This window comes from Neofelis nebulosa, chromosome 12 (assembly GCF_028018385.1).
Source record: "Neofelis nebulosa isolate mNeoNeb1 chromosome 12, mNeoNeb1.pri, whole genome shotgun sequence".
Classification (NCBI taxonomy): Eukaryota; Metazoa; Chordata; class Mammalia; order Carnivora; family Felidae; genus Neofelis; species Neofelis nebulosa.
In genome coordinates this window covers 62,803,358-62,829,340 of record NC_080793.1, presented here as the reverse complement: position 1 = coordinate 62,829,340, position 25,983 = coordinate 62,803,358, and the positions used below count along the sequence as shown (strand labels likewise).

General features: G+C 36.4%; 1 protein-coding gene across 1 annotated transcript in view; it reads left to right on the top strand.

Annotated features, from left to right (window-relative positions):
* The window catches only part of UHRF2 (ubiquitin like with PHD and ring finger domains 2), an 84,174-nt gene that overhangs the window by 33,135 nt on the left and 25,056 nt on the right, over nt 1-25,983 (top strand). Inside the window, exons 4-8 of the mRNA XM_058695418.1 lie at nt 4,618-4,836; nt 16,623-16,732; nt 20,641-20,827; nt 25,423-25,546; nt 25,841-25,948. Of these exons, the coding sequence (XP_058551401.1) occupies nt 4,618-4,836; nt 16,623-16,732; nt 20,641-20,827; nt 25,423-25,546; nt 25,841-25,948 (748 nt within the window). The remainder of the gene's footprint in view (nt 1-4,617; nt 4,837-16,622; nt 16,733-20,640; nt 20,828-25,422; nt 25,547-25,840; nt 25,949-25,983) is intronic.

Here is a 25,983-nt window from a genome sequence, read left to right as displayed (position 1 = left end):
GGACATTTGATTGTTTCTAGTCTTGCTATTATAGATAGTACATATATAAATAGGCTTGTGTATGTGTCCTTTTTTCTTTTTAATGTTTATTTCTGAAAGAGTGGGAATGGTGGAGGGGCAGAGATAGAGGGGACAGAGGATCCAAAGCAGGCTCTGCACTGACTGCAGAGAGCCTGATGTAGGGCTTAGACTCACCATGAGATCATGACCTGAGCCAAAGTCAGATGCTCAACTGACTGAGCCACCAGGGCGTCCACCAATGTGTCCTTTCACAAGGATTTTTGTTATCTATGTTTGGGATGGATTCCTAGAAGTAGAATTCTGGATCAAAAGGTAAACATAGGCAATTTTGCTGGTTATTGCTAAATTTCTCTTTACAAGGGGACAATACTACTTTGTATTCCCATCGGCAATGTTTGAGAATACTTGTTTTCCCTCAACCTGTGAACAGACCATTATCAAACTTCAAAAAATATTTTGAGGTATGATCATAAAGACAGGGAGCTATGTTGGGCTTTGACAATAGTCTTAGAGAAATGCAGGTCTTCACTAAGGAGGTACAATTACATTAAAGTAGTGTCAAAGGTATAGCATAAGGAGGACTTATTAACTGGATGAAGCCATTATAAGAGGAATCGGGTAATTCCTGAGTTTCTGGGAATATGAATAGTTTGCTCAGAGAATACCAAAAATCAGATTATAGGATGGGAAAATTCCATCTTGGTTGCCTTGAATTTGAAGTGCTTCTGAGATACCTGTTAGAAATGTTGGATATGTGAGTCTGAAGAAAATTGGGATTATAGTAGAGTTTATGTGTTCCTATTCTGTTTACGCTAAGATGTCTGTAGATGGAGATGCTCAGGTAAATAGTAATAATATTTGAGTGTTTGGCATGCTCTTGATTTTGGTAAGGGTAGTTTTATGTGCCCCTTCCATGTTTGTGTTTATACACAGCATTGACTTAGCATCTTTTTGTGGCTGGAATTAGAAGAAGTATACTTAATTTTCATGACTTACCTTCTATAGACTAGTAGTATATACATATAGAGTATATGTATGTATAATTCTGTTATGAAATTGTACAAATTTATTTCCATGGCAAATATAGCTTATATTCCCTTGCTGTGGTGTATGGGATGATTTATTTTGCCTTGTCTCTGATAAACATGATTTTATATACAAATTTGAAACTTTGGTCAAGTTTTCTACTTTAAAATATTTCCTTAGTATCTACTTTTGACAAACTTAGGCAAATGGAGAATTGTTTTGCCATTGAAATATGCTTTCTTCCTGTATTAAACATACAGAGATACATGATAATGTCATGATGTCAAAGTATAATTTTCACATTACAGCTGAAAAAGGAATCTCATCTAAAAGAATAGTTTTCTTATATGGTCTTAAGAATATTGAAGCAGGAAACAAGTTCACAAACTTCAAAATTAGGGAAGTCCTAAAAAAAAATCTAGTTTAACTTCATTTTACAGATTAGGAGAAATGTTGGTTATTTTTGTGACCAAACCATTGTGAAACAACATGAGTGTATAAGCCCCAAGTGTTAGAGACTTCTAAATTTAGATTTGACCATTAAAATTTTTTTAAATGTTTGTTTATTTTTGAGAGAGAGAGACAGAGCACAAGCAGGGGAGGGCAGAGAGAGAGACACACAGAATCCAAAGCAGGCTCCAGGCTCTGGGCTGTTTGCACGGAGCCCAACACAGGGCTTGAACTCATGAACCATGAGATCATGACCTGAGCCAGAGTCTGACGCTTAACTGACTGAGCCACTCAGACGCCCCAAGATTTGACCATTAAAAAATGGGATTGAGGGGCGCCTGGGTGGCGCAGTCGGTTAAGCGTCCGACTTCAGCCAGGTCACGATCTCGCGGTCCGTGAGTTCGGGCCCCGCGTCAGGCTCTGGGCTGATGGCTCGGAGCCTGGAGCCTGTTTCCGATTCTGTGTCTCCCTCTCTCTCTGCCCCTCCCCCGTTCATGCTCTGTCTCTCTCTGTCCCAAAAATAAATTAAAAAAAAAAAAATGGGATTGAAATAGAAGAGCAGAACCATAAACCTGATGTTGTAATTGTCAGTTTCTTTCTTTATGATTATTTCTGTGGGGTAATAACAATATCTTAACTAACATTTACTTAGCCTATTATGTACTATTTTAAGCACTTTACAAGTCTTCTCATTTTAGTTCTCAAAACAACCACATGACGTACAGTTAGTTATCATTAAGCTACATTTTACACATGACAGAGTATTAGTAAGGGTACAGAATTTTCCCAGGGAGTCCCAATAGCAGGAAGCTAAAATGGGAATTTAAACTCAGTCAGTGAAGGCACCAGGATGATAAAGGACTCAAAACCTTTTTCTGTAAGTTGAAGATATTTTTACTTAGAAGAGAAGATTGAGGGTGGTGGGGACATTGAGACCATCAAATATTAAGTCTTCTGTGGATAGAGTATATGGATTCCTTCATGGAATTTGGGCATAGAATGAGTTCCAAAGCTTATGTTTGATCCAGTATCAAGTATGTTCTCCTTTTTATGTCAGAGCTATGTGAAGATAGAATGGCTTTTCTTAGGGTTAAAATTTACCCCCTTGGGGCACCTGGGTGGCTCGGTCAGTGAAGCAGTGGTCTCTTGGTTTCATCTCAGGCCGTGACCTCACTATTCACAGGTTAGAGCCCTGCATCAGGCTTCACACTGAAGGTGCAGGGCCTGCTTGGGATTCTCTTTCTGTGCCTCCCCTGCTCGCACTCTCTCAAATAAATTTGAAAAAACAACAACAAAAAAAAACTGCCCTCTCATCACAGTCCAAGCAGAGGTTACGTGATTTCTTGTGGTAGAAGGGAATTAAGGCAATAAGAAGGTAAATAGACGAGATCCACTTTGAGGCCCTTTGCTAATCCTGAGATTTTTGGATGATTAACTAAAGATCTCACCTAGAATTAATACCCATTTACTCTAAATGAGTTAAATATACTGTGAGAGTCATAGGCTTTCATAGTACTTGGTTTCTTCAGAAGAACCAAGGCTTTCTGCTAGAGATGCTTCCAATTTCAGACCCACTTACATTTTGAGCAGGCCACTCAGTTGGTTAAGGGTTAATGGTCTTTACTCTTAGTTTCTACCTTCTTAATATTGTCACAGTAGGCTATGCTACTTATTCTTGTATTCTTAGAGCACACTAGGTTATCAGACTCGAGCATGCTTTTCAGTTACTAAGAGGATTTGTGAAATCAATTGCTAGGCCTTATTCCCAGATTATCTGACTCATTAGATCCAAAGTAGAGCCCAAGAATTTGCATTTGTAGCATATTCCCAGATGATGTTGATTCTGTTGATCATACTTTGAGAAACATCATTATATTACAGTAGTTTGGCCTACCCAAAAGATTGAGCTTTACAGGAGTAGGAACCAGACATTACTCATTTCTTTGCCCCCTACTCCCAAGCAATACATAGGGGCAACCGGTCTTAATTTTATAGAAACCACTACAGACTGTTACATTGCTGTCTTTGGCCTTGTTGATACCAGAAGTTAGGACTGAAAATTTAGAAAACTTCTAAAGCTTTAGGTTCAGATCAGTTTTGTTTTTTATGTTAAGCTTACCATTAGAAGCACAAAATCAAGACTCTGCTAGAATTATTTCACACAGTTCCACTCTCTGATATATACAAGTTTCTTTTTCTTTTTTTTCTTTTTTTTTTTTTTTTTTTGCCATTACTAGACTACATGGCTACATGTAAGAACTAGAATTTTACCTCTCTCTTTCTGGAAAAACAGAGGCTATTGAAATGTGCTAAGTTGTGTAAAGCAAACAGCAAATCTCAAACTGATTTCAAGTTCAGGAAGAGGTCCACATCTAGTCCCGTTAAAGTAATTTTTTTTAACATTTATTTATTTTTGAGAGAGAGAGAGACACAGAGCATGAGTGGAGGAGGGACAGAGAGAGAGAGACAGAGACAGAATCTGAAACAGGCTCCAGGCTCTGAGTTCTCAGAACAGAGCCTAAGGCAGGGCTCAAACTCACAAACCGTGAGATCATGACCTGAGCCAAAGTCAGACACTTAACTGACTGAGCCACCCAGGCACCCACTGTTAAAGTAATTCTTAAGTTTAGGTTAAAAAAATGGAATAAGAAGAACTTGTGTTTTTTACCTACCCCTACCCACACCCCTCAAGCTAGCAAAGAATGTCTTACTAAAATTTTAGCAAGAACTTTATTCTGGCAATTAAAATCATGAAAAGATGTCATTTAAGTTAAATTAAGAATGATTTGATTCTTTATATGTTGCATATAGTTTTCGTCTTTGGTAGTAATCATAAGCAGCATTCTTTTTTTTTTTGTTTGTTTAATGTTTTTAATGTTTTTTTATTTATTTTTCAGAGCAAGAGAGAGACAGAGTGTTAGTGGGGAGGGGCAGAGAGAGGGAGACAGAATCTGAAGCAGGCTCCAGGCTCTGAGCTCTCAGCACAGAGCCTGTTGTGGAGCTTGAACCCACAAACTGTGAGATCATGACCTGAGCCCAAGTCTGACGCTTAACTGACGAGCCACCCAGGCTCCCCATAAGCAACATTCTTATGTGAGTCTTCTCTTTTTCTCTCCTCAGATATCCAGAAAGTGGTACTGTAGAAATAAATGTCAAGGATCTTCGACCACGAGCTAGAACCAATTTGAAATGGAATGAACTAAATATTGGTGATGTGGTAATGGTTAATTACTCTGTAGAAAATCCTAGTAACAGAGGATTTTGGTTTGATGCAGAAATTACTGCACTGAAGACCATCTCAAGAACCAAAAAAGAACTTCGTGTGAATATTATCTTAGGGTAAGATGCTCTACACTGATACCCTATAATTACTGAAGTAATCAAGGAATGTAATTCTTAGGTATTACTCACATGTTCCTCAGTAAAAAAGATGTAATCTATGAAAGATAAAAATTTACATACTAAAAGAGAACTATTTTATACACATTCTTGAGATTTTTTCTTTTCTTTTTTTTTTTTTTTTTTTTAAATAAGAATGGCCCTTAAATGTCTATCACTGCTTTAAGACTGGAGATACTATTTGAAAGCATCTTGGAAATAACTGAGTATTAGAGAAATCCTTGCTTACCTCACAGAGGATGTATGTTGATGTAGTAGCAGTGACTATCAGCCTAATCAGCTATCTGCAGTACTTGTAAGACTAGCTGAAATTTTCCTTCATAGTAATTTTCTTAAGTTTACAGAATTTAACAAGTTTAACGAAGAGAATTCAAAATGTAAAACGTCACCCAAAATGCCAAATTACTTAACCGCTATTTCCATCATTAATTCACTAATTTACTTTTTGAAAAGCCTCTTAAACTGTTTCTAGTTCTTACAATGTTTAAGTAAACAATCTTGGATTATGTATTTTCTGCTCTGCTTTTTTTGTAGAATGAATTCTTAGAAGAACATTTCTGTTGAGCAGTGGGGATTCTAGAATGACCCTGGCAGTTGTGCGTGTGTGTGTGTGTGTGTGTGTGTGTGTGTGTGTGTGTGTGTGTGTGTATAAATATGTATGTATTTATATACGAAGCAGCCACACTAACGCTTGTCAAATTCTGATTAACAGAATTATTATATATAATATATATTGGATAGATAATAATTTATATGTTAAATATAATGGCTGTGTTCTATCTTGTAACAAATCTGAGGTCAAGCATCTGCTTATGATTAGTAATACAAAGTAGGAGTCTATAAACTATAGCCTACTGGCTACCTGATTTTAGGAAAATAGTTTTTGGAATGCCTATCCATTTGCACATGATCTATGGCTGTTTTTGTATTGAAAAACATTGTTCAATGATTGCAATGCATACCATTACAGTAATGTGTACTGAAAATATAAGACTCCCTGGCTTGCAAAATCTAAAGTACTTACTTTCTGACTCTTGATGAAAAAGTTTGCTGACTCTTACAATAAAGAAAAATAATGTGAGGTGCTGATAATAACTTATACTTTAGAAAATGGTTTCTGAACTTTCTACAAACAGAATCACACTTCTAGGTAAAGATGTAACTCACAGACTTCCAAGCAGCTTGAAATTCTGATAAGGATATAAATCATGAAGAAAAAGAAAAGGCATCTATATAAATTGGTTATATAGGGAGCCTTATAATGTACTTGAGTACAGGAAGTACAAAAACAGCATGTATACTTAATAGGAAGAGGTAACAGTACTCATAGAGTTAAAAAAAAAAAACAAAAAACAGCTCACTATTTAAAAAGTTTTCCCTTAGTGATTCTGAAGTACAGTTAGAGTGGAGCACCCTGGCTTTAGGGACTAGAACTACAATTGAGTGGAAATTATAGATAGGCAAACAGTTAGAACAATTATGTGATGCCTCTCCCAGTAGTGCAACATGTTCTGTCATTTAAGGTTTTTTTAAAAAAATTTTTATTTAAAATTTATTTTATTACATTTACTTATTTTTGAGAGACAGTGAGAGCATGAGCAGGGGAGGGGCAGAGAGAGTGGGAGACACAGAATCTGAAGCAGGCTCCAAGCTCTGAGGAAGCATTCAGCACAGAACCCGACTCAGGGCTCAAACCCACAAACCATGAGATCATGACCTGAGCCAAAGTCAGACACTTAACTGACTGAGCCACCCAGGCACCCCTGTCATTTAAGTATTTACTAGATGTGTTAGGAACATGAGAGCCAAAAAGGAGCCAGTGTGGTATGTGGCTTGTGGATAGAATTTTTTTTCCCCCATGTTTAAAAGTCTTTTCTCATTACTACAAAGAGTGGATAAAAAATCAGAATGAAGGTATAAATGTATTCTGACATTGATAGTTTGGAGCTGTTCCAAACTTTGCTGTTGTGACATTATCCCCGTGTTCTGGTGCATTAATTTCTGTGGGATGCATCTTGTCTAGAAGTAGAATTGCTGGATTGTAAAACCTGTACATCTTTAATAGGTAGGACCAAATATTTAAGGGGCTGTATCACATTACACTTCTATAGCAGTATTAGAGGTCTCATTGCTCTGCATTTTCATCCACACTTAATTTTGTTAGACTTGAATTTTTGCTAATCAGGTGGGTGTAGAATAAAATAGTGTATCATTATGGTTTTGATTTGTATTTCCTTGACTACTAAGGAGATTGATAACCTTATGTTTATTGTCAATTTAGATATCTTTTGTGAGGACTCTGTTCCAAACATAAATGTTTTGTTGTTACTAGGCAGTCTGTTATTAGGTAGTCTGTATTACTGATTTTTTTTTATATTACTAATTTTTTAGGAGTTCTAATTGGGGGGCTTGGCCATTTCAGTTATATGTAGAGAAAATATCTTTTATAGCTTTTTTCATGTTATGAATAATATTCTTAACCTTAAAACTATCTGAGGTGATGGAAGTTAACTTTTTGTGGTAATCATTTGTCAGTATATGTATCTATCAAATCATTATGGTGTATAGTTACACAGTATATGTCAATTACATCTCAATAAAACATGGCGTTGGCAGGGGAAAAACTTTTTCTGCCCAGCATGCATTATTATTTTAAGCAGCTTTGTGGTTTTATCTTTCTTTAGTAGGCCTTTAATCCATTTGAAGTAGGTTTTTGTGTACAGTGTGAGGGTTTGACTTACCTTGATATATATGGATAATCATTTTTCCTAGCATCATTTATTAAAAAGCCCATTTTGGGGGGCACCTGGGCGGCTCAGTTGGTTGGGTGTCTGACTTCAGCTCAGGACATGATCTTACAGTTCGTGGGTTCGAGCCCTGCATGGGGTTCTGTGCTGACAGCTCAGAGCCTGTAACCTGCTTTGGATTCTGTCTCCCTCTCTCTGCCCCTCCCCCACTTGCATTCTGTCTCTGTCTCTCAAAAAATGAATAAACATTAAAAAAAAAAAATGAAGGGGTGTCTGGGTGGCTCAGTCACTTGGGCATCTGACTTCAGCTTAGGTCATGATCTCACCGTTTGTGAGTTTGAGCTCTGCTGACAGCTCAGAGCCTGCTTCAGATCCTGTGTCTCCCTCTCTCTCTGCCCCTCCTCTGCTTGTTCTCTCTATCAGTAATGAAAAAAAATTTTTTTGACAATTAAATAAAAATTAAATAAAAAGCCCATTTTTGAGGGAGAGAGGCTAAAATAAAACCCACTTTTCCCTCACTGATTTTCAGTATCCCCTCATATCAAGTGACTATATTTGATGCATCCATCTGATGTCTGTTCTATACCATGGGTCTATGTTGTGTGTCCTGATAGCAGTTCCACACTTTAATGATATGATACAACAGGGCTTCCTACCTTGCTCTTCAGTAGTTCTCTATTTTCTTAGGTCTGTGTGCTTTTATTTGAATTTTCCAAGTCATCTTGGTAATTTAAACATAAAAACCATTGGGAATTTAATACGTATTGTGTTGACTCTAATCCATGAATGTGCCTGTTCTCCATTTATTTAGGTCTTTAATGTGTTTTTCTCATGTTTTTATTAGGTTGAATCACATAAAATGTCTTTGTAGGTTCAAAATAATTGAATGTTGGCAATTATATGGTAGATCCTGATTTAATGCCGTCCAGAGATCTGATCTTATATGGGTGTCTGTTATCCTTATTTAACTTCAGGTACTACTTGTTATTCCTGTAAATGGTATTTTTATTTCATTTTCCTTTATTAGTGGTATACAAGTAACCTTTGATCTTGGATCTAGTAGCCTTACTAGATTTATTAGTTTTAATTTACATGTCGATTTTTTGGGGAATCTTTATGATTATAATCATCGTGTGTGAATTATGACATTTTTGTCTTTTGATTTCTTTTATTCACCAACTGCATTTTAGTATGTTGTTGAAAGGAAGTGATTATAGCAGGCATCTTTTTTCTCCTTTATCTCTATAAAAAAAACTTTCAAAATCTCACCAATATCTATAGTGTTTGACATAAGTATTTTGTGGATACTTTGTGTGGGATTTTTGCATTGTGTTAATGAGTAAAATTTGCATGTTAGTTTTCCTATTTAACTGTCCTTCACAAATTATTCAGATTTTATAAAATAATGAGAATATTCTTTTATGGTGGAGTTTTGTTTCCTTTTCTTGAATGGTATAACTTCTCACTAAAGCCTTCTTTGTGGGAAGGATTTTTATAATTGGTTAATTTCTATAATGATCATAGGGCAATCCAGATTTTCTACTTCTTGAAATAGAATTTTTTTTTTTTTAAGGAACTTGATTTTATCTAAATTTTATTTAAACTTCAGCTTTGATACTCTCTATTGTATTGAAGGTGCAAAGGAAGTAGTAAATATAGGACATGATTTTTAATCTGCCTTGGATATTTGATAAGGGAACTCGGAGTTAAAGTTCATGCTTGTTTCTATTTTTTTTTTTTTTTTTTTTTTTTTTTTTTTTTAACGTTTATTTATTTTTGAGACAGAGAGAGACAGAGCATGAACGGGGAGGGTCAGAGAGAGAGGGAGACACAGAATCGGAAACAGGCTCCAGGCTCCGAGCCATCAGCCCAGAGCCTGACGCGGGGCTCGAACTCACGGACCGCGAGATCGTGACCTGGCTGAAGTCGGACGCTTAACCGACTGCGCCACCCAGGCGCCCTGTTTCTATTTTTAATCTGTGACTACTAAAAAGTGAATATGCTTAAACTGTCTAGCGATCAAATTCTATTTTTAGCTTATCATTTTCTGTTTATATTTTAGCTTTGAAAAAAATTCAGAACAAAAGTTTAGGAGTTTTAAGTCCATTTTTCAAAATACTTTGTTCAGGGGCGCCTGGGTGGCGCAGTCGGTTAAGCGTCCGACTTCAGCCAGGTCACGATCTCGCGGTCCGTGAGTTCGAGCCCCGCGTCAGGCTCTGGGCTGATGGCTCAGAGCCTGGAGCCTGTTTCCGATTCTGTGTCTCCCTCTCTCTCTGTCCCTCCCCCGTTCATGCTCTGTCTCTCTCTGTCCCAAAAATAAATAAATGTTGAAAAAAAAAAAAAAATTTAAAAAAAAAAAAAAAAAAACAAAATACTTTGTTCAGTTTCTATTGTGATGCATATTCATTTAATACCACATGAAGTTATGTTAGTTTAGATATTTATAAGTAGAATTTGAGGGGCACCTGGGTGGCTCAGACCGTTAAGTGTCCAACACTTGGTTTTGGCTCAGGTCCTGATCTCAGAGTTTGTAAGATTGAGCCCAGAGATAGGCTTGTGCCCTGACAGCACCAAGCCTGCTTGGGATTCTCTCTCTCTCCCTACCCCTATACCCCTCCCCTGCTCCTCCTCCACTCATGTGCGCATGTGCGCTCTCTCTCAAATTTTTTTAACAAAAACTTAGCCTTTAAAGACAAAAAAGTAGAATTTGAATCCTATAGGAAGAAAATCCTTTATCTAAAGCTAAAGTAAGCTATGGATGTACTTTATTTTCAGTGTCCTTTTTCTAGGGCTTTTTACTTACTAAATTTTATCCAACTCATTTATCATCACATCTCTTTAGTGATATTCTTATTATTGTACCATTCTTACACTACAATTTTGGTGTCCATATCAAGTTATAAATCAAAGTTTACTGTATTTTAACCATATTGGCCTCTTTGTGGTGCTTAATCATATGAACATGCTTCTGCTTCAGAGCCCTTGCCATTTGCTGTTCTTCTGCCTGGTCTGCTCCACACATATCTTTATTTGGCTTGCTCTGTGTCTTGTCTTGGTTGTTTGTTCAGACATCACTTCAAAAGAAGCTTTTAATGTTGTATAACATTACATATGTACATGCAGGGCATTGAATTGTTTCCTTACTCTTTCTTTGTGGTATTGATTATCACCTGAGATTTCTCTCTCTTGCCCTACTTGTAGTAGTTTCCTGTTGTTGCTGCAACAAATTCATAAATTTAAATGGCTTAAATAGTAGAACTTACCATTTTATAGTTCTGTAAGTCAGAAGTCTTATATGGATTTCACTGGACTAAAAGTGTCAGCAGAGATGTGTCACTTTTTGGAGAATCTAAGGGAGAATCTGTTTCCTTGCCTTTTCCAGATTTTACAGGCCTCCCAATGCCTTGGCCCATGGCCTACTTCTCCCATTTTAACGTTGCATATCTCTGACTCACTTCCCTCTTCTACTTTTAAGTTCCCCTGTAATTACCTTGGGCCTACCTGGCTAATCCTACTTCAAGGTAATTAACTTAATCATGTCTACAAATTCTCTTTTGCCATGTAGTATAATATTCACGTGTTCCCGTACTTAGGGCATAGATATCTTTGGCACCCATCATTCTGCCTGTCATACCACTGAAATGTTAGTGCCTTGACTTTTGTTGGCTACTGTGTGCCAGGCCCTGTTCTAGGCATTAGTTATAATGAATATTAAGTAAATAGAGTATTTCATAGAATTGGAGATTAACGGTTTTCTTTATTTTACCATCTCAAATTAAAATATCTTGCTATTGGACCAAAGTTGTGTTCTTTAAGAGATTGAGTTTGAGTTTGCATCTACAAACCTGCATGAATCCTACCTTGTGGTTCAGTTCCTGGGATACTTTTTCTACTTATACCCACTGATAACATTGAAATGGCCATGTTTATTTTTTATCTCTACCTGCTAGGTGGTTTATTTACCATTTATCTTAAACTGTGAGAAGAGCCGTTTGGTGTCCTAGCTTTGAGGGTGTTTCTTAGATGTCTCATCTCAAATTTTTTTCTTTTTTATGATTTCATAAAATAGTGTGCCTTATAGTTGTCTTCCATTTAGAGTCCTAACTTTGGGAGTTCTTCTTAGACTACCCCATTGCAGGCCAGTTCTTTTTTGGTAGTACATAAAATAATGTATTTTATAATTGGTGGTTTATTAGATTCAGTTTTGGCTTCATCAGTTTTGTTCAGAGGAAATCGGTATGGTAAGCCTTCAACTGAAATGATAGATAAATGAAAAGGTGATTCTAGTTTTGAATCTGTTTTTGTGATATTTATTGTACCACCTAATGAAGTACATGGAAGGTTTCTGTTTCCAGGTAGGATGGAATAGCTGGCAGTAGATTAGCATTTTTACCTAAAACTAGAAGAGCCAGCTCAAATAACATTATCATCTGTTATGTTAATGAAGCAGAGAGGTAAGGAGAACTACCAGAGCCTATGACTCTGGAATGGGAAGAACCTTAGAAAGCAGTTGGTTTTTGTAGTTGCTTTTTGCCCTGGGAACCCTTGCTAATAATTATGGATGTAGAGCAGATCTAGTTGAAAGCAGCTGGGGGCAGGGTGGAGACTGAGCTTTTGGCAGATGTTGGGGATGTTTCACACATATGGCCTGTTTTCCTCACATGACTTTTGCTAAATACTGGGGTTTTGCTGGGCAGGAGGCTAAAAATGTAAGTAAAAAGCACAGTGGAGTTTTCAGTAGTCTTCGAAGGCAAACAGATTTTGTGATCACTGGGTGAAATGGTCCCACAGAGTATACAAAAGGCTCTTAGTTGAAAACTGGATGGCTAAGACAAATATGTAGACTACATTTTGTAAACAGGCCTTGCCTCAGCATAGTTGCTGAATAAAATGTTAAATCACCACAGTATCTTCCCAGCACGAGGAAGATTGGTCTGAAGCCTCCTCTAATGTTTTATACTTACATTGTTGAATATTTTTGTTTGGTTTGATAACATCTTTATCTCGGCTTCATTTTTTATAATATGTTTTCATTAGAACTGTATTTCTAAGTTGAGAAATTTTTTGTCCGTGTTTTCAGATGCTGTTCCATTATGTTCTAGCTTACATTGTTTCTGATGAAACTTGGCTCATATTCCTTTTGTTTTTATCTTTAGTTTTCAGCAGCATTATTGCAATATGCGATTATATTTTCTTTATATTTATCTTGCCATGGAACCAAAAGTATGGTACCAAAAGATAGGGCCACATAATCAAAAACCAGAAGAAAAATCAATAATAAAAATGGACCCATAGGTGATACTGATAATTCAGGTTATCAGACAGGATTTTAGAATAATTATGATTAATATGCTCAAGAAAATGAAGATGGAGAATTTCAACTGAGAATTGGAATCTATAAAAAAATCACTGGGAATCTATAAGATAATTACTCTAGAACTGAAAAATACAGTATCTGAAACTAAGACTTCATTAGATTGGCTTAATAGCAGAAGATAGGAGTAGTGATAGGCAAGTCAGTGAAAAATATCAAAACTGAAACATGGAAAAAAATTACGAGAAACAACACAGAAAAGACTGTCGGACACATGGGACCTGGCAAAAGGTATGCATTACATCTATTTGTTGTTCCCAAAGAAGAGAAGGGTGAAAACAATATTTGAAAAACTAATAACTAGAATTTCCAAAAATGGGAGAAGATAGTCCAAATTGAAGCCCTGTGAACCCTAACCAGGATAAATACAAAGAACACACTGTGGCATATTGCAATAATGCTGCTGAAAGCTAAAGATAAAAACGAATATGAGCTGAGTTTTCATCAGAAACGATGTAAGCTAGAACACAATGGAACAACATATGAGAACACTGATAAAAAATGTTAGAAATACATTTCTAATGAAAATAGATTACAAAAATGAAGCAAGATAAAGATGTTATCAAACCAAACCTAAGAATCCAAACCCTTTTGCCCTGCTGGTGGGAATGCAAAATGGTGCAGCCGTTCTGGAAAACAGATGGAGGTTCCTCAAAAAATTAAAAATAGAACTACTCTACGACCCAGCAATTGCACTACTATGTATTTATCCAAAGGATACAGGTGTGCTGTTTCAGAAGAGCACATGCCACCCCAAGGTTTACAGCAGCACTGTCGACAATAGCCAAAATATGAAAAGAGTACAAATGTCCGTTGACAGATGAATGGATAAAGAAGATGTGGTATATATTACTCAGCAATCAAAAAGAATGAAATCTTGCCATTTGCAACAACATGGATGGAACTAGAGTATATTATCCTAAGTGAAATTAGTCAGAGAAAGACAAATATCATATGACTTTACGCATATGAGGACTTCAAGATACAAAACAGATGAACATAGGGGAAGGGAAGCAAAAATAATATAAAAACAGGGAGGGGGACAAAACATAAAAGATTCTTAAATACAGAGAACAAACAGGGTTGCTGGAGGGGTTGTGGGTGGGGGGATGGGCTAAATGAGAAGGGGCATTAAGGAGACACTTGTTGGGATGAGCACTGTGTGTCATATATAGTGGATGAATCACTGGATTCTACTCCTGAAATCATTATTGCACTATATGCTAACTAACTTGAATGTAAATTTTAAAATAAATTTTAAAAAAAATCCTAGGAAAAAAAAAGACATAAAAAAAAAAAAAACAACCTAAGAATCCAATACCAACATACTACACTAAAAGATACTAAAGAGACATGAAATACAGGAAAGAAAAAACATAGGAAGGGTAACTGTATGAGTAAGTTCAAATAAACTATTCACAACACACAATAATAGTGAAGTTTAAAATACGTGTAAAATAAAATGCAGGACAACCACAAAAGATGGAAGTTGGTAAATGAAGCTATGAAATTCTGATATGATCAGAGAAGTAGTGAGAACTTAAAAGTAGATTGATTTTTACCTGGTATATTCTCTAAGAGCCACCACATTAAAGTAATATTTTAATACATAATTAAATATTAAAAGATTAAAAAATAGGGTAAATGGAATAATTATTAGAATAATTCAAAAGAAAGCAATCAAGAAGAGTAAAAGAAACAAAAAGGTAGATAAAATAGAAAACATATAGTAAAATGGTAGAAACAAACCCAGATATGTCAGCCATTGTATTAACTATATGTGAGCTAAATATTAAAGATCACCAGAGGAGATAAAAACAAAACCCATATGCTGCTTATAAGAAAGACTCCTTAAATATGAAGTCACACAAGTTGAAATTACAAGGATAGATGGAATTCTAGGAAGATGACAACAGCATAGATTTTTAATCTCCCTAGATACTCTCATACAAACATAGAACAACTAAAATATCTAACCCGAAAGTCATGGGCAACATTTATAACCATTCAGGGAATTGTGGTATCCCCTACAAACACCAAAATAGCTGGTGGGATAAACAACTGATAGCTATGACCTGTGTGGTATCAGCAGCCGTACAAGAGGTAGGAGAGGGTAACTATAGCATATGTGATGAACCCAAGCACACTGAAATAATAAAACTAGATCAGCAAGCTGTTTTGAGAATAACAGTTACGGTGTTCATCTTTCAAAATAACCTGCAGTGATTCCTGCTTCCTGGTATACCACTTCCAAGAACTATTAACAGTTTTACCAAAAAATGAACTGGATTTGATTAAGCATTTCTAAATGCAAGGGTTGGCCATTGTTTTGTGCAAAGGGCCAGATGGTAGCTTTAACCTTTGGCGGCCAAATGGTCTCCACCATCACAACTATTCTGCCACTATAATACGAAATGAACTATAGAGAATGCGTAAATGAGTAGTTTTTCCAGTAGAACTTTATTTATAAAAATAGGCAGCAGACTAGGGTTTTTTGACCTCTACTCTGGATCCAACTACTAACTTACTAGAAATACAAATGATGGGGAAAAAACCTATTTAAACTACACTTTGGGAATGCACATATCAAAATCAAGTCTGCGGGGAAACTCTATAGGACAAATAATAGCAGTTCTTCAACAAATTGTAAGCAAGAAAAAGATTGCATGGAAATTGATAGGTTAGAATCTTTAAAGCACAGGTAGAACTGTATATATCATATGCTTAGGCAGATAGGTGATAAGACTAAGAAAATTAAGGTAAATAAAACTCTTGAAAGGGAATAATGAGATTGGGAGGGAGCATGTCAAGTGCTTCTGAGGTAAACAGTTCTATTTCCTGTCATGATTGATGTCTGCAAGAATGTATACCTTATAATTGGCTATACTACACATTTGTCTATGCAGTTTTCTGCATTTGTGAATATTTGACATTAAAAGTTTTAAAAGGTGAAAGAATAGAAAAAGTTACCAAGCAAATTCTAACCAAAAAAAAGTACACTTTTGATATAGAATGCGTTACAGAGATACAGAGCCATTTTATGACAGTTTAAGAATCCTAAATCTCTGTATACCCAATAACAAAACTTCAAAAATATAAACCAAAGTTGACATGTTAAAAGGAGAAATCTACATATAAGTCCATAGTCACAGCCGGAAAGTTTGAAGAAGCTTATGCAAACAGGTATAAACTGTGTCTATGAGGAGTATGGCTTGGTATCTGAAGGACTTTTCTTTTTAATAAGAGGTCAACTTTTTACCCAGAAACTTACTGTATTTACTGGAAATATATTTAAATCTTTTATTTTGATTGATAGAGTATCATTTTATCTAGTATTTATAAGAAAACTGTCTTGTTCCTAGATAATCTAGGTGAAGTCTATAAATTTTTTTCCTAATATTACACTAAAGTTACACTTAATTTTGAATAGTAACTAGTCACTATTTGACTTTTCCTGCCATTGGAAAGCTCAAAGTGATTGGAATAGCTATAGTCCCAATTTGTAAATAGACAAAGTTCAGTGGGTTTCCTAAATGACTCTTAATTATTTGTATATGATTTAGATTTTGCTGGCAGAAGTTAACTTTTCTTCTTTTTTTAAACAGGGGTTCTGAAGGAAAATTAAATGACTGCCAGATAAGATTCGTAAATGAAATCTTTAAGATCGAGAAACCTGGAGCACATCCCCTCTCACTGGCAGATGGAAAGTTTTTAAGTATGAATTTTTCTTATGGATTTAGATTACATATATTGTACTTGATTGGTATTTTAACCACCCAGGGAATAACTTCCGAGAAAGTATAAAGCTGCTGCAGATCATACAAATTTATTTTCATGACCACAGTTTTGATCTAAGATCCTTTCTGGTTTAGTGAATTTTTCTCAAATGATAAGATTTGTTTTTAAATTTTTTTTTTTTTTCAACGTTTTTTATTTATTTTTGGGACAGAGAGAGACAGAGCATGAACGGGGGAGGGGCAGAGAGAGAGGGAGACATAGAATCGGAAACAGGCTCCAGGCTCCGAGCCATCAGCCCAGAGCCTGACGCGGGGCTCGAACTCACGGACCGTGAGATCGTGACCTGGCTGAAGTCGGACGCTTAACCGACTGCGCCACCCAGGCGCCCCTGATAAGATTTGTTTTTAAAAAAACAAATTTTTTTTCTCACCTTGGCATTTTATTGCCATTTTCTTGTTTCGCTTATTATAAATCTGTCCAAATAACATTTCAGTAATTTTGTGGCTACCTAGATTGATTTTTAATAATGAGACTTATTTTCATATGAGTAGAGCCTGACAGTAATGATGATTAAACTTTGAATTTCTGGGAGGTAATAAATGAGGTTTAAATAATCATGAGAATATTAGAACGTAGCCCTACCTTTTCACTGTGCATATTGTATTTGCTTAATATCATACAGCTGGTTGGTAACAAAGGTAGGGCAAGATTTTAGGTCTTTTAATTCATGATTGAATTGCTATCTTTCCAAATAGATTACTGTTTCATACTTTCTTCTGAATTTTTTGTGGGAAGCAATTTATTGGCTTTATGCCACATGTCAATGTCCAGTATTTTTTGTTTGTTTTTTAAGATTTAAGTAATCTCTACACCTAATGTGGGGCTCAAACTTACAACCCTGAGATCAAGAGTTGAATGCTGTATCTACTGAGCCAGGTGCCCCCAATTTCTAGTATATTTTAGAAAAATACAGTTTTTAGGCAGACTAAAACGTTCTGCCTAACCTCTTCTTACCACAATTGTGCAAGATTACAGCAAGACAAGACCTTTAACAGATCAGTAAATAGACTTTCATGTTACCAGTCTAAGCCATTCTCATTTTTTGAGACTGCAATGTTGATGTATCTAGATTTGAATTAAGAACCTTTAGGAGTACTCTGTCAGGCTCTGTGCTGACAGCTGGAGCTGCTTCAGATTCTGTCTCTCCCTCTCTGGCCCCTCCCTTGCTCATGGTCTGTCTGTCTGTCTCTCAAAAATAAATACACATAAAAAAAAATTTTTTTTTTTAAAGAACCTTTAGGTGTACTCTGTAGGAGTACTTGTGTGGTTATATCCTAGGATTACAGGTAACTTGAGTAATTTGAGTAAACCTATTTAATGTAACTTAGTCATTCTCAGTAAAACAGTGCAAAACCAAGATAGATAAGGATTTTGTCATCTTTCTATTCTCAGTACTTCTGCATGTATTCTGTTCTCTCTCATTCTCCATATATCTCTTCTCTGCCTAATGCTACTCACATTATAGCTACAACTTGTATGTGAAGAAATCATTTCAGAGCCACAGCCAGACTGCCACTGATCATATCACTCTTCATACCAAAAATCTAAGCATGCCAAAGGCATGTTTTTAGGTCTGTCATGCATCCATTACTTGTATGTTGTCATAGCTCCTTTAGTGAAAGTAAAACAAAATTGTAATCTGCCATTCATTAGCAACAATAGAGTCGAAATCGACTCTTGATTTCAGCTCAGATCATGATTCTCAGGGTCGTGAGATTGAGCCCCATATTGTGAAGACTGTTTAAGATTCATTCTCTCTCTCTCCCTCCCTCCCTCTTTCTCTTTCCCTCTCTCTCTCTCCCCCTCCCCCTCCCTCCCTCCCTCCCTCCACTTCCCTCACTTGCACTCTCTCTCTCTCAAAAATAAAATAAAATAAAATAAAATAAAATAAAATAAGGCAGTCACCAGTTAGAAAGATAGTGCTGAAATCAGTGCCTTTTCTCTTCCCCCTCTCTTTTTCAGATATGGCTTCCCATTTCCCTTATATTGCTAGATCAGTTCTGATATGGTAAATTTCCTCACAAATATGTTGTGTACATTTGTCAGAAATTCAAAATATAAAACAATATTAATTTAAAAATAGAACTCCCAAGAAGTAATCAGTCAAACTATGTATATCATCCTAGACCTCTTCCTCTATCTACATAATTCATCTGCAAAATTCTGCAGGGGGTGCCTGGGTGGCTCAGGTCGTGATCTCACAGGTTCCTGAATTTAAGCCCTGCATCAAGCTGGCTGCTCTCAGCATGGAGCTTGCTTTCAGATCCTCTGTCTTCTCTCTTCTGCCGTCACTTGTGTTCTCTCTCTCTCTCTCTCTCTCTCTCTCTCTCTCTCTCTCAAAGATTAATAAACATTAAAAAAAAATTCTGTAGTCCTTTTTGAATTTTATATAAATTTACCTTAGTTTTCATAAAATCTTCCCAACCATTTCTCTTGACGTTTTAATTTTTGGTATTGTGAACATAAAGATTTTTTAGTATATATACTGTATATTTTAAAATTTCAAGGGAACAGTTGGGTAGAAGGTGTTTGGATTTTAGTAGGTTGCCAGAGTTCTGAACCAATTGACAAATAAGATAAAAAAATCAACTGGGTTAGAAATGCTATTTCTAGGGGTGCCTGGGTGTTTTAGTCGGTTAAATGTCCAACTCTTGATTTTGACTCAGGTTATGATCTTAACATTTGTAACATCAGCTCTATGCTGACTATGGAGCCTGCTTGGGATTCTCTCTCCTCTCCCTCTGCCCTTCCTGGCTCATGCGTGCATGTGCTCTCTTTCTCAAATAAATTTTAAAGACAAATAAAGAAATGCTATTTCTATTATGTTAAAAAGTATGTTGGGGCATAACTTGAATAAGAACCAGAATGGGCTTGCTAACTCTTAACAGCCCTCCCCTTCCTACTTTAGCCTATTCAAGGAAAGGTTTGGGTCTGCAGAGTACATGGTATTTAATAGTTCCACTTATTAAGTAGTTAGATCCAAACGACTTTAACAGAATGTAGTATTCCCTTGAAATTTATTTTTTTATTATGAATATCATTGTCAAATTGGCTTACATACAACACCCAGTGCACATCCCAACAAGTGCCCTTCTCCATGCCCATCACCCATTTTCCCCTCTCCCCTACTCCCCCACCCCATCCACCCTCAGTTTGTTCTCTGTATTTAAGAGTCTCTTGTGGTTTGCCCCCCTCCCTCTCTGTTTGTAACTATTTTTTCCCCTCCCCTTCCCTCATGGTCTTTCCTTGAAAGTTAAAGATACCTTATGATGCCCTAGTGAGTTCACTGTATTGCCCCTGGACATTTGGGGAACTTCCAGCTAGCCAATACAAATTTTTAAGGCAAAAGTATACATTATCCCCATGGTTGCAGGTAATGATGCCCGCTGTGCCTGTGCTTTATCCCTGTAATTTTGGTAAGTATAGAATGAAGCTCAGGGGGCGCCTGGGTGGCTCGGTTGGTTAAGCGTCTGACTTCAGCTCAGGTCATGATCTCACAGACCGTGAGTTCGAGCCCCGCGTCAGGCTCTGGGCTGATGGCTCAGAGCCTGGAGCCTGCTTCCGATTCTCTGTCTCCTTCTCTGTCTGCCCCTCCCCCGTTCATGCTCTGTCTCTCTCTGTCTCAAAAATAAACTTAAAAAAAAAAAAATTTAGAATGAAGCTCAGGCATTTATTCTTAAAGTCCCACACTTGATTATTCTTTGTGATTTTTTTTCTGTTCATTAAGAAAAGCTGTATGCTATTTTCATGTGTTTTTCTTTACAAGATTCATAGATAATAAAAATTATTTTAAGACTGAGCTTGTTATAATTTTGTTCTTACTAGGGAAAAATGATCCTGAGTGTGATATTTGTGGTGGAGATCCAAGTAAGAAGTGCCGTTCTTGCTCCTGTCATATATGTGGTGGGAAACAGGAACCCAACATGCAGCTTCTATGTGATGAATGTAACATGGCCTATCATATTTACTGCCTGAATCCACCTTTGGATAAGGTCCCTGAAGAGGAATACTGGTATGATTATCAGGGTTTTTTTGTTATTACTGTGTTAAGAATTGAATGTGAAATAAGTATTTAAACCACAAAAAGATTTCTTAAGATATGTAATGTGTATTAAAGCACTTAAAATTTTATAGCCAGTGGTTTATTGGCATTGATAACTTTGATTATTATCACAGCTTGTGAACCAGTCTCTAGCTGTTTTTAATCCCTGCAGTCCTTCCTCTAATATGGAGTCAGTGTTCTTTCAAAAATGCAAATCTGATTGTGTTAATTCCTTTGCTTCTCAGGTTTTATGTTGCCATGCAAGGCCTTGCACAATATTTTTTTAGTTGATTTCTCCAGGTGCATTTCTTACCATTTTCCTCTTCATTTTCCCAAATACTCTACAGTCTAGCCAGATTAAATATCTTTCAGCTCCTTAAGTAAGTCCAGGTCTTTCTCTCCTCTGGGTTTTTATACTTGACACATTTTCTCTTTGAAACCTATACATCTTTGCTTAACTTTAGGATATTTATCCTTCAGGTTTTCACTTAACTGTGATTCCATCTGGGAAGCTTTTTTGGGTGGCCTCTTTATCCCTCAGCTATTTTAGATGTGCCTGTTATAGTACTTAATAGTTATTTAAGTGCTTAATATATGCTAGATGCTAACAAAGTGTTTTACATGGATTATTGTGTTTAATCCTATGAGGTTAATAAGTGGAACCAGGCACTAAGGTTAAATATACCAGCCAAAATCTATGCTAAGTAGTCTTAGCTACAAAACAAAATCATTAGAAAAGAGACTGGGAAGAACATGCTCAAAGTAATAATGAACTTTTTCATGTCATAATAAGTTTTTTCTTCTTAAGCTTTGGACTATTGCTGGCGTGGAGGGTTAAGTTAAGGAATGACATACTCAGAAGTACGGGCATTCCTCAGAGATAGTACAGGTTCCAGAACAGTCTGGTAAAGTAAATATTCCAATAAGGCAAGTCAGATGAGCTTTTTTGTTTCTCAGTGCATATAAAATTGATGTTTACACATGATGCTGTAGCCTATTAAGTGTGCAAAATACTTTATTGCTAAAAATGCTAGCCATCATCTGAGTTTTCAGCAGGTCTTAATCACTGATCACAGATCACCCTGACAACATAATAATATTGAAAAAGTTTGAAATATTGTGAGAATTACCCAAATGTGACACAGAGACAGAAAGTGAGCAAATGCTATTGGAAAAATCACACGAATAGACTTGCTCGATCCAGTGTTGCCACAAACCTTCAGTTTGTAAAAAACAAACAAAAAACCACACAGTATCTGCAAAGTGCAATAAAATGAAGTGTGCTTGTAATAACATTACAATTAGGTAGCTGGTGTTACTGTAAAGAATAGATTGTTTTCTTCCCTTTGGCCTATCCCCATCTGTTGGGAGGGTTGTTACTGTATTACCACAGAGGCTGTAAGGGTGGGTGGAGGGAAGGGATGTAACTTCTTCCTTTCACCCCCTTCCTCTGCCTTGCGTGGTCACAGCCTGAATTTTACCATCTGTAAACATATTTCCTCTAAAATCTCATATATTTTTCTTCCCTTTTGTTTCTGTGGACAGTATGTTCCTGCTTCTCTAAAATGCGAGCCCTTCTGTCTGCTCTCACAGTTCCGTATCCCTTTGCCTTTTCAGGAACTTCATTCCTACATTGAATTCCTCTCCCAGATTGCCATTGCTGGGTTATTCTCAGTATCCTATAATCTATTCAGTCACACACACACACACCCTTCCCTTGATCCCATTTCTTTGCTTCCTTTATGGCAAAGCTTCTCAAGAACTGTCTGCATTGGTAATTTCCATTTCCTCTCCTCCTGTTCATACTTCAGCTCTCCAATTGGACTTTCCTTCTCACAACTCCACTATATTTGTTTAAGTTAGGCTCACAGACACATTCCGTGTTGCCAAATCCATTGGTCCTGTCTAAACCCTCTCCTTACTTATACTTATCAGCTCTCTGTCTTTATAGATTTTATGATACCATATGACCTAATTTTCATCCTACTCCACTGGCCTTTCCTTCTTAATCTCTTGTTGGTTTTCTCATATCTACCAGATTTTGGAGTTTTCCAAAACTATTCCAGCACTATTCACTTGCTTTTTGTTCTTCATGCTTGCTCCCTAGATGACCTCATCCTATCATAAGACTTTAAATATGAAGCTAATGGTTCTAAATTTTTGATATCTTCATAGCTAATCTTCCCTGGGCTCTGTATTCCTGTATTCATTCAATTGCTTACTTGACAAGTATCACAAAAGTAGTCCAGCTGGAGATCTTGATTTCCATAAACATACCCCCTAAAACCCTCCTCCTCCCTCAGTCCTCAGTAAATACTACAGTCATCCTGTCTTCTTGCTCAGGCTTAAAAGCTAAACGTCATCTTTGATTCTCTCTTTGCCCTCCTTACATAGTCCACATCCAATTATACATGAGCAGATCTTGTCAGTCCTGCATAATCTTTCTCCACTCTCACCCTTCAGTCCAAACCAACATCTCTTCCTGAACTGTATAATAAACACCCAACTTGTGTCCTTGCTTTCACAATGCTTACCAGGTGTCCTTTCTCCCATAGCAGCAGAATGATCTTACTAAGTCCGAATCTTTGTTCAAAGCCCCCTAGTGTCTTCCTTTTGCACTTACAATAAAACTAAGCCCATGCCATCAATGACCTGACCTCTGCCTGTTCTATAACCTCATTGCTTATCTCTGTGCAGTTCAGAGTTGACCTAAACTTCAGCTTCCCAACCTTCATGTTTTTCAAGGCATACCACTCCTTCTTATGCCTCGGGACTTTTATACTTAATGTCTTTTTGCCCGGAATGCCTTCCCTGGCTTCTTCTCAAAGGAGGCCAACTGACTCCTTTGGTCTCAGCTGGAATATCACTTCAGAAACTACTCTATCTAAAGATACATGCCATGTTTAATCAGTCTTAACATCCACATAACCCTGAGGTATTTCCTTTATAGAACTTGTCACTTCCTGAAATTGTTTCATTATATGTACTAGTTTTCCTTAACTACTCTGTACAAACATTTTGATCACATTTATCCCCAGTATCAAAATAGTGCCTGACATAGGAGGTTCTGAGCAAACCTGATGAAGGAATGAAGGTTTGACCATCTTTTCTATGTCTCCAAATCATTTCACCTCTGAACTCATTTTTCTCATCAGAAATAGTACCTGCTTTGCCCCTAAGATCTCTGATAAAATTAGTTTTAAAAGTTAGCACATCAGGTAAAATTAATTTTGGGAAACCTCCTGATTTCTCAGTTAGAAGGGATTCTACTTGGTATTATCTGTTGACTTCTACATTTTAATTTTGCCTTGATTTTGCATCTGTATATCACAACTTAACTGATTTTCTCAGAATCAGTGACTGACTTACATTTTTCTTTCCTGTAGTACTAAACAAGATATCTCATAATTAGGCAGTCAGAATTAACTGGTGGGCATCGGTGTCTTTTTTTCCCTATAGGCCATATGGATAATTATGAAATGGAAAGTATAGGCACATTTAAGATTAATTAATGCAGGGAGACGCCAGTTGATCTTTGTTAGGGTATTCCTCAAGTTTCCATTTCTTGTTGACATAGGAATAGCCCCATCTGATTCTATAGACATATTTATTTATACTTTGCTCTTTAGAAATGATTTAAGCTATACAGAGAAAGACAGATACCATATGGTTTCACTCTTATGTGGATCCTGAGAAATGTAACAGAAACCCATGGGGGAGGGGAAGGAAAAAAAAAAAAAAAGAGGTTAGAGTGGGAGAGAGCCAAAGCATAAGAGACTGTTAAAAACTAAGAACAAACTGAGGGTTGATGGGGGTGGGAGGGAGGGGAGGGTGGGTGATGGGTATTGAGGAGGGCACCTTTTGGGATGAGCACTGGGTGTTGTATGGAAACCAATTTGACAGTAAATTTCGTATATTAAATAAATAAATAAACATTAAAAAATTTAAAAAATAAATAAATAAAAAAGAAATGATTTAAGGTAGCTTATAATGATATATAAGTTATAGTAGGGTAACTAACTACAAATAGGCTAAAGAAAAAACAAGTATAGGGAATTAAAAAGAGCTAGGGATAAGGCTAATACATAAACAAGCATCCTTGAATCCTCTATATTAGCTGTGATAGACTATACGTTTTGACTTGGAGAGTTCTAATAACTAATTTAGATGGGGAGATGTATCAGTTGTATAGTTGAACAGTCTAGGATCATCTATTCTTGCTACTTTTGTTTTAATAATAGGAACTTCAAATGAGTAAATTCCATTCTCCAGGTTAGTGATAAGATCAGAGCGCATGCTGCCATTTGAATTGGACAGCTCTGGCTTTTGAACTGAATTTGAGATTCTATGATATTATCTTTCACATTCTTTAAAGGAATGATAAGGGTTTTTTTTTTTTTTTGCTACCTTAACCATATAAATATTTTGAAAAGTTAATACTAAAATGCCAGCTGAACATCTATATTATACACCAAGTATTACATCTTAAAACATTTTCTGACCTAGAAAGGCCATTCTGTTACTGGCTTTAATATGGTATATTAAAATTCCTTTCTCTTTTAAAGGTATTGTCCTTCCTGTAAAACTGATTCCAGTGAAGTTGTAAAGGCTGGTGAAAGACTCAAGATGAGTAAAAAGAAAGCAAAGATGCCATCAGCTAGTACTGAAAGCCGGAGAGACTGGGGCAGGGTAAGGAAGAAAGTCATCTTTCCTTCTTAGCTATAATGTTTTAACTGTAATGCAAGTTATAACTGTTTGATACCAACAGTAGTAGTGACATAAATTACATTTGCTGTATCAGAAATATTAAATAATTTTATTGTTTATTTGCTATAACTTAATTATGTGTTAATTAAATCATATAAATTATGTATTAATTATGCAGTTAGGTTTCTGTTTTGTTCTCATTTTATTTGACTTTAAGATTTGGCTTTAAGGGTTGACATAACCAATTTGTCAAACAACTTGTTCTATAACTTGTAGGGGATGGCCTGTGTTGGTCGCACTAGAGAATGTACTATTGTTCCTTCTAATCATTATGGACCTATTCCTGGGATTCCTGTTGGATCAACATGGAGATTTAGAGTTCAGGTATGTTTTTAAATTGACTTTGTTGAAAGGGTAAA